This window comes from Triplophysa dalaica, chromosome 7 (assembly GCF_015846415.1).
Source record: "Triplophysa dalaica isolate WHDGS20190420 chromosome 7, ASM1584641v1, whole genome shotgun sequence".
Taxonomy (NCBI): Eukaryota; Metazoa; Chordata; class Actinopteri; order Cypriniformes; family Nemacheilidae; genus Triplophysa; species Triplophysa dalaica.
The window spans coordinates 23,881,322-23,890,851 of NC_079548.1; the positions used below are offsets into that span (position 1 = coordinate 23,881,322).

Genomic DNA, 9,530 nt, shown 5'->3' on the forward strand with positions numbered 1-9,530 from the left:
TCTCATAAATGACTTCACGCATCATGTTCTTTGCTCTGGCGTAGTTTGTGCTCACACTACCCGCTTTCCAAACCAGACCGCATTCCAGCCCACCTCTTTCAACCAGGCCAGGGTGCAGTAACTGAACAGTGCCCGAGCATGGTTGTGAGCTCTCACAATACTCAATCAAACCCGGCTTTAGGGGTCAAACCCGACCTCGCATGGTTGATTGGGACAATGTGAGTAGGCCCTTAGTCAGCGATTTCCATATATTGTGACAATTGGCCAGTTTTTTTTACTGCCGTGATCCTATAAGACTTCAGGAGTGTGGAGAAGGGGAGGAGTTTCCATAACAGCAATATGGAGAGACCACTCCCAAAAGGGAACCTTAGGCATGTTTCCCTAAGGGCTGTTTTTGGTTTGCCTAGTTACATATGCATGACCTCGTGACCTCAAACCAAAAAACAATGAAAGCAAAGCAATGCTACACAAGGACCGGTTCAACACAAATCAGTTTTATTGTAATAGTCACTTTTTAAATAATCAAATAAATAGGAAATACATAAAGACTTTATAGGCATGTTTTCAGTATTGGACAGATTGAAGATGTGTACAGAAATATAAATGCCTCAGTCACTGTTATAGCCTGTATCTGAAAACCATCTTCATGTAGATTTAAAATAACAATAATTCAGTTATCATCTATTCTCTTTCATTTATCATTATCTGAGAAATGTTAAGACTCATTAGGTTTACACAAGAACATATAGATTTATTTATAGGCAAGGGTTCAAGAAGTCACTGTAAAACTAAAAAAAGTTTAGTAAGTGTTGCATAAAGTTTTTTTTTTTTTAAATAGTTTAACATTTGCCTGGCTCACCTAAAAAAACACCGCATTGTGCTTCCATATAGTATATTAAGTGAATATATTGCTCAACTATCTTGAATAGGTGCAGCTTTTGATTTTTCCTCAGAAAAACAGTGATGATGTCATTAAAAAAGAAAGATAGTAAAATGAACAATCAATGGTTGTCACAAAAAAACATAAACCACTTTTATACCAGATGTGACAAAAAACTGAGTTAGAAGAAAAGTAAAGAGATGACGTTATTTAATTAAATTGCATATTGTCTGTATCTGTGTGCCTGTGATCATCAGTGCTCCCACAAGGAAAAGTTATCCACATTGGTCCCATTAGCTATCAGCGTGCCTCCCTGGTCTCCACGCAGGTACTTGCCATTCTGAGCCTTGATGCCGACACGTCCATACACCAGAAACTCAAAAAAGAAATCCTCAGGTTTGTCCCCATCTGTGCACACCAAACCACTGTTGGAAACATACCAAAATGTCCCTTTTCCACCTGTGGTTGAGAAAATGAAACAAATACATCTCAACGTCTTACAAATGTCTTACTTTCGAAAAAAACATGCTGGGTTTCAACCCATGGTTGGATAAAATATTGACATTTTTAACAACCCAGCACAGGTTATTTTAATCCCCATTTTATGCTTTATACAACCCATTATTTTATAAGTCTATTTTAAGCTCTTCATATAAAGTAACACAAGTGAAAATATGAGAATAGAAACAAAATATTCTTAAATGAAAACGTATAAAAGTATTGCAGTTTGCCTAATAAAATACAGCATTTTTACTATCAAAACCATACTTTTTATTTGGTATGCGCCATCATTAAACAGCAGTGAGAAGATATCATAAACTGAGCGGTTGGCGTCCAGTGTATTGGAGGTCTTGTGGTGACACACAAACCCATTCTCTCCACGCAGCACCAGGATAGGACGATTAATCAACTTGAGCACAAACATCTCATCCTCCCCTGACGAACAAACAGAGCGTCTTTATTTGATTCATGAGTTAACTACTATGCAAAAGACCAAAAAGGAATGTTAATCTCTGTCACTTACCCACAGAATCACTGACAGCAGCCAGGTGTCCATTTTTCTTAGTGGAGACATATTTTCCATTGCTTGCCCTCAAAGCGACGCGCCTCCCAAGCCACTCGATGTCAAACATTGTGTTCTCCTCACTAACAGTAGAGAGCACACACATTATGTTGTGTATTAGTAATTGTTTTGGAATCAGTGGGGTATTGCTTGTAACACAGTGGGATCCTGGTAAATCTTCTTTCTACTTTTTCGAATGTATTTCCAATGTTTATCACAGTATGTGAAAAGTTAAACAAAACAAGTCTAAAAAGTCTTGGCTTTAGGTATATTCCATTTTTCTTTTAGTGAAAGCAAAAACTCAAGCTGCCATAGACTCTACCAGTTTATGCAAATCTTATTCATATCATCCCAGCATCGTTTGAAAATGTTCTACCTTCTTGTATACTTCACTGAATGCGAAGACATTTTACCTTTTTTCAAATAACAAAGCCACTGTCACAAATTTCTTTGTGAATCCTATAAAGAAAAGAAAGAAATCTATTTACGCTTCTGTAGCGGAAGCCAGAATGCCGCAGTGAGAAACAAGTGTCCAGTAGTTTCCTCCGTTGGTTCTGAACATGCACTTCTTAGTGTCTTTGTCAATCTCCATCTGAAACGTCTCCATGTCTGTCTCATCATTCTGGTTGGCTGACACGCTGACACCTGCAGACACACACATTTGTAGCAATTCTTTGTAGCGCATCCAATGAAATATAATCATCAAATACTAAGACTTCATATTTTTCCCTGAAAGCACAGTTTAGGATATCCCCTAAGAACATGCTGTGATGTTCTTAATATGGTGTCATCAGCTAAACAGCATTGTCTCCATGCCAGGTTTTGAACAACCTGTGATCCAAAACTGAAATCTGGTTGCCTGTACAAAAGCAGTTTATCTACCAGGTGGTATAATATGATGCTATATTTTACATTACCCATGCTATATACAGTACATAATGCATTATGGATAACTAGTGTATATTATATATATCACTTCAATGATGATTCATACAAATTCATATAATTGTTTTTTAATTGTAGTATATTCTTTGTGTGTATTATGCCAGTCAGTATTATTATTTTTTGTGTCCTCAGCACGACTTTCGATATACATACAACGTGTGTACATTTATATGTTAACTACCTGATACCAGAGGAAGTCATTGATATTTCACAAGATGGTTATAAAGCTGCCTACCCCTTACCCCACTCACACCCTAAAACCACAGATGCAAAGGCTAATTTAAAAAAAAATCATTTTTTTATTGAATGCTAAAGAAAGAACTAGGTAAGGGTCCACCCTATCCCCGCTCCTAAACCTAACGTCACAGGGGCAAAGTGAAATCATAATAAAACGTACGAATGAGAAATAAAACAACAAACGGATGAGACTGTAGGAATTCACATGAATGAGACACCTTTTAAAATTCTTACAAATTACCATCAGATTGCGTTGATATATAAATGCTGGGTATTAAAATAGCCTATATTAGATTGAAATTCCTGCTGAGTAACGCAAAAAAGAGTTGTGCCAAGTGACACGAAAAAGGGAAAATTTAAACACAATTTAAAAGATTCTAAATTTCCTGATTTCTACAAACTGCCTGAAGACTGCTTTGGCTGTTAAAAAGTCCTACTGTAATGCAATGTATTTCAGTGCTTTCAGTGACGTCCTCCCAACAAAAACATCATTGTGTCACACATTTGCAGATGTGTTTGCATACTTAGACACAAGATAAAACCAAAATGAAAAACAAATACATACAATGGCACATTGACAGATTTCGAAAAAATCACTGGTGAAATGTGTCTAGTTATGACTTCTGGAATAATAAAGAAGATAAGTGTTTGCCAATATTGACATGATAAAGAACAGTATTGTCCATAATGACTCGTGGCTGAAAGATGTGTGAAAAGTCACTGTTCTTTTTCCTTCTGTATCAAATGTCAATCAACTCAAATCCTACAGTCCCTTGGAAAGAAATTCTTACCTCCAGAGCGACTCATGAGAGCAAAGCATTGGGTTTGTGCTCATTGACATCAGTGGGTGTGTTTTATTCCTCTTTAAAGCTTCCAGAAGCTCTATTAGCAGCTGTTAAGCCTTTTTGTGTGACTAGCTAGTTTTTTACAGAGAGAAGCAATATAATGTGACCAAACACACTGATACACACACCCAGAAAAACTTCCGCTCTCACATGGATCATTGACTAGGTCATGTAAATAAACAGATGCACTTCAAGCTGCTCTCTTTTATGACTATTTGTTTAGGTAAATACTTTTCAAATGCTTTTAGGTTTCATTTTCTAACCCTAAAATCTGATCTTTAAGTAGCTTTAAGTGGAGTTTGTTTACACGATAAAAACCGGAAAAGTTTGTCCTTTGTGTTTTTGAAAAGTTGCACATACGCACGACAGTGTAATCAAAACGATCTGCATTTGTTTTCTGGCAAAACTAGTAAAGTCGATGTATTGTGCATGCCAGGACAGTGGGTGGCGATATTTCGCTGCAAAGAAACTGCGCACATATGCATATCTAAAAGCATTTTTTATACTTTCTTGGTGTGTATGTATGTTTATAGTAGTGTGAATATAATTACTTTCTCCGCTAATTGTAGTGGTGAATTAAATCTACTTTTTGTGGAGAAAAGATAATAAGTATCCAACACACCACAAACATGCAACATGGAGGCCAGCATTATTTTGTATGCGGAACACTAGCCAAAGCCCTTTCAAAAGAAAAGCCTGCAACCATTAACATGGATGCACATAAGTGGTGCGCAGATGCGCATGCGCGACCAAAATAAAAAATGCGCTCTCTAAATAAGTTTAGACCGCTTATTTGCGTACTGACATGGTTGAAACCTGTTGATGCACAATCACTGTTTTAGACTGACTAAATGTAATACTGGATAAGATTTTTGTTTGAACTAAATGTAGCTAAAACTACTGATATCTCGTTTGTTCCCGGTGTTAAACGGGACCTGGGTGTAAATCATTTAAAACGGAGTATTGGTAGCTCCGCCTTTGTTGGTTGTGCTTTCGTTACTAGAGAAGCACGCGGGACACGCAGCCTCTGTGAATGTCTGGATCTGCACTGAACTGCGCTGCACGTCTACCAAAACGCCCTTCTCTTAAACTTTCTATAAGGACATGCTGTTTAAACTTAACACATGCCCGCAGCTTGTGCTTCTCGAATGCTAAACTCGATCCTGGCTCCGCACCGCCAGTCTCCATGTGCGCTCGCAAGTGCACATCCAAGCAACCCGTGAAGAACCAAAAAGGTTGTCGTTTTAGCTTTTAAATTTGGTGTTGAAAATTAATATTTAATAACGTAAAAAGAAAAACGATAAGAAATACATTATCATTGCATGTTAAGTGTACTTTAAAATAATATAAATGTAGTATTATCCCACTTTATTATTTTGTCTATTTTTCATTAAAAAGTAGCTACTTTTTAACTTTTATTTTTAAGAGGTAAATGTAATTTGTCACACTATGCGCAATGTAAGCACCAAACCGAATATCCAGTTGCTCTCTTTAGAACCAGATAGAAAAACTTGCGTTTACCACTGACCATTAGGCAAAACTGCATAATGGCTAATGCTAATGCCCTTGCTTTAGCGGAATGCAGGAAAGGAGACTATTTTTTTAAATGGATGTCAATGGGTTTTGTTAGCCGTTACAGGTTCTCCAATTGGAAGTATTACAGATTCTCCCATCTCAATAATAAGAGTATCTCTGATACTCGCTCATGCATACAGTCTGAACACATAATACGCATGCGTCATCGTTGCACGTTTTCAAAAACTTGTACGTTGAAACCGTTTTCAAAAGTATGCGTTTTCTGTTCCCAAAAAAGTGTTCTATTTTTAATTGAAAGGGTTCTTGTGTAAACTGCTTTTAAGTGTTCCTGTAGCTCAATTGGTAAAGCATTGTGTTTTGCAGCCAAAGGTTGTGGCTAAATTTTTATCCTTTTGTTCTTCAAAATAAAAGAATGTCTGCGTATTTCAGATTGAGTGCCACTGTGTCATATAACCTACCCACAAACTGTGTGACATGTCTTCAGACCAACCTGTCAGAAGATTCAGCGTGTGCTGTGAACCACATTACCCATTAAAAGTGATTTATTTAATCTCTTCGAAAGAATATTTAAATGTCCCAGTAACATTCAGCTGTAATATAAATATTACAGATTCATCTCTTCCAGCACTGGTTCACCGATAGTCATTACTGAATGGATCTGAGAATAAAATATTTTTTTATTCTGTGCTGGGAATACAGTGAATATGACAAATCCTATGACAAATTCATTAGACTAATTTAAAGTACATCCCACACAAGCTACAGTATAGTGGTGTTGCTGGAAGACCATGCAGACATAAACATATGCAAATCTGTGCTTTCTTAAGACATTTGTGGGTCTTTGTTGTTTCTCAAATGCGCCTTTCTTTGAGCCAACCAACATGAGAAACACATAAATGAAACATGTTTGTCTTATTTTCATGTCATGAGATAAATTGTGCGTAAGTACTTATGGTTTGATAATAACAGTACAGCAAACATATATACCAGATTTGTAGAGTTTACATAGTTACATTCTAAATATTACAAATGTAGATGAACTCTAGAAACCTTTTGTTTCTGAAAACTCCCAGAATGTTGTAGATAAAAAATAATGACCATGATATGTCAAAAAGATTCTTAAAATAGGTTGGTTGTTGTTGGGTGATAATAACCATTGGTTAAAACAACACAGTAAACGTGAATTTAAATCTAAAGGATAGTTTTGTACTTATTTTCCCCAACAACGGGCTGAAAAAACCCAACATTTTTACTGTGTACGTGCAGGGTTACCTTGCCGAATAGAGACATATTTTTTGTTGGCTCCCTGGAAAACAACTTGCGGGTGACTCTCTTCCAGATCAAAGAGCTCATCTTTCCATGGCGTGGAACATCGGCCAGACTTCATGGTTCCTGTGGGCCCCATCGGTGTGATGTACTTGCCCTCACTGTCCTTAAAGGCCAACTTGCCAGACTTGAGCTCCAGGGTGAAACAAGTGTTGGGTTCGTTCTCTATCACCAACTTGCCGTCATTTCTGAGAAAGCGGTTGTCGCAGGTCTTCAGACAATACTTCCCTTCCAGATAGACCAAGGTGATCAGAGAGTCCACCCCCCAAGGGATGTCTCGGCCCGTGCAGAGTTTGTCGTCTGCTATGGACAGGTGGACGTAGCGCTTGCGGGGTACACTCAGCATGCTGGCCTGTGGGTGAAGGGCGAGATGGACGGTCCACTGCTCAATCTCCCCGATGATCTGGGCAAAACATGATAAGTATTCTGCAGAGCCTCCGAAATAGCGCTGGTGTGTCTCAGATTGCAATGCCCAGCGTCCATCTGACTGGGGCACGATCAAGAAACGGCAGTCTGGGTCTGGTACTTCTCTCTCACAGCTTATTTTACCGTCTTTATCGGTGGCCAGGTAACGTCCGAGGTGGCTGCGCAAGAAAACCACCTGGTTCTCCTGGTCCTGCTCCAAGGTCCAGGTCTGTTTCTTCTTCAGACTGGTAGCGGATGCATTTACAGTGAACCCAAATGCCTCTGCTGTGAGGTAACGATTCTCGTAATTGATAAGTCCAAACTGTAGCTTTAGAGGTGTGTTTATTCCATTCGTGGACATTTTGACTGTGCAGTTCATACAAAACACTATTAGAGATTTTGAATGTTAAAAATTAAGACGATAATGGTTGAAGTTTTGGCTGGTTGTGCTGGTCTTTTTTTCATTTAAGCAGCAGTCCAAGGTTGCACTGATTCACCTGTAGCTACCTGTCAGTATTCGCACAAACGACTGTTTGCAGTTTCCAAATCAGCTGGAATAAACTCAGTGGGACTGTGTAGAAAAATCTGTTGAAGTGGTTCACTCCTCCTCTTCACCCCCCGACAGATTACACCTGTTCTCTCTGTTTTCTCTTTAAGCCCAGCCACTCCCATCCTGCCTTTGTCTCTCTCTACCTTTCTCTTGCTGGTCACCTGTACACATACTGTACACTGCACTGATTTGTTTCTCTGGAGTGATTCAACATTACCACTAATATTCACATTGGTACATTTTACTCCATAGCTTTATAAAAATCTGTTCAAACGTTGGTTATTTGACGTTCCTCATTTACCAGTCAAATGCTTTTATCTTTAGCCTGTGGCAAAGAGTACAGATGTGACAGAGATGACAAATGACCACTCAGAAAACACCATCTGGTCTTGGTCCATATATGGGTATTACTGGCTGTTTTTGTCACTTTCTAGGAATAGAGTTTAACAATCAGTGCTACATTATGTATTTTACATTAGAATGGTGTTTTGGCCTCTCCGACATTGACCGTAATGTCAATGTTTTAATATCAATGTGTTAAAGACACATATTTATTTATGGTATATTCTATACCGCACACTCTGCAGTACACACGCATGTAGAAAATCATGAGTGCACTTGAACTCCCATATGTGTGAGTGATCTTTCACTGATTTTTGAAGAAGAATTTGTCTTAATCAAGTCATGTCAATGGAATGCAATCATCCATTATGTTATATAACACTATTGGGTTATGGGGTAAATAAATATTTGATCAGCAAGAGACCAGGTCCTGAATAATCCACAGGTCTACAAAACTCTGCTGGAAATTGAAAAAGAAAAATCAGGCCATACAAATTGAGAACCTTAAGATACAAATGCATTCTGTTTCTGTATTAGGATACCAAAGGTTTTATATTACATAGGACATGAGTAAATATTTGATATTTGTTCAGTAGAGATGGCATTTATGTTAACTTTGTTGACCTGCTGTACAGTACATCATGCTTGTATCCATTATACCCAGTGTTTTCCCTATACTTTATGTACGGACAGATGCTCTTAATGGCATGTTCCTCAAACAAGGTAAAAAAAGAGTTTTGATTTGGTTTCAGCTGATGCAAGTCAAGTTACATTAATCACCAAACACACAACATCACCACTTGTACCAATTATTGCTGTCAATGAAATGTTATTTCTGAAAGCTCAATAAAAAATAGAAATCATGTTAAACTAGGATTAAGTGTAAATGAGTTTAATTAAGAAATTAAAAACCTTTAATTTTCCCTGGGGATGTGGTTACAGGTTTTCATTTCTCCTCTTGTAAAGGTCAGAGGGTCAGTTGTCCAGAGAACATCACAGATAAATGCGTGTTCTGCAGGAGTTCATGTGTCTTTCTGCAGCAAGATCACTAATAACTGAAGAGAGCCTGTTGTGAACTTCCTGAAGAGACTTTGTTTTCATTTCCTACTTTAGTTCAAGGTGTCAATAACTGGCTCTGTTCATTGTTCTATACTGTTGTATGAGGTCTACTTATGACGTTTAACATTGTAAAGAGGTCAGAATGCATGACACGTCGTTGCAAGCACCCCTCTAAAGAATGTTCACTTGAATACGATTCCCTCTTAAATAACAAGAGCTTGGGTTAAAATTGATGTTCTTATTCATGACACCTTTAATAGTGCCCAAACTATTTTAAAACACAGTTCTCTGTTCAGGGTGTTCCACTGTCCCAATTTTGCACATGTGATTTCTACTTTTGTT

The 9,530-nt window shown here is 37.9% G+C and overlaps 1 protein-coding gene across 1 annotated transcript; it reads right to left on the reverse strand.

Annotated features, from left to right (window-relative positions):
• Nucleotides 1–559: 559 nt before the first annotated feature.
• fscn2a (fascin actin-bundling protein 2a, retinal) lies at nt 560–7,811 on the reverse strand. Its single transcript, XM_056753302.1, has 5 exons — nt 6,779–7,811; nt 2,432–2,588; nt 1,905–2,026; nt 1,649–1,816; nt 560–1,339 (listed from the first exon to the last, which is right to left on the reverse strand). Exons 1-5 carry the CDS (start codon nt 7,614–7,616, stop codon nt 1,134–1,136), a joined length of 1,491 nt encoding a protein of 496 aa, XP_056609280.1. The 5' UTR covers nt 7,617–7,811; the 3' UTR covers nt 560–1,133.
• Nucleotides 7,812–9,530: the final 1,719 nt, after the last annotated feature.

What these genes read in the sequence shown, in the direction of transcription:
- fscn2a (XM_056753302.1), bottom strand. Translation starts at nt 7,616, where the DNA reads ATGAACTGCACAGTCAAAATGTCCACGAATGGAATAAACACACCTCTA. An exon ending in ATATGTCTCTATTCGGCAAG is followed by an intron (nt 2,589 to 6,778) that starts GTAACCCTGCAC and finishes GTGTGTCTGCAG; the next exon opens with GTGTCAGCGTGTCAGCCAAC. An exon ending in CTGGCTTCCGCTACAGAAGC is followed by an intron (nt 2,027 to 2,431) that starts GTAAATAGATTT and finishes CTCTACTGTTAG; the next exon opens with TGAGGAGAACACAATGTTTG.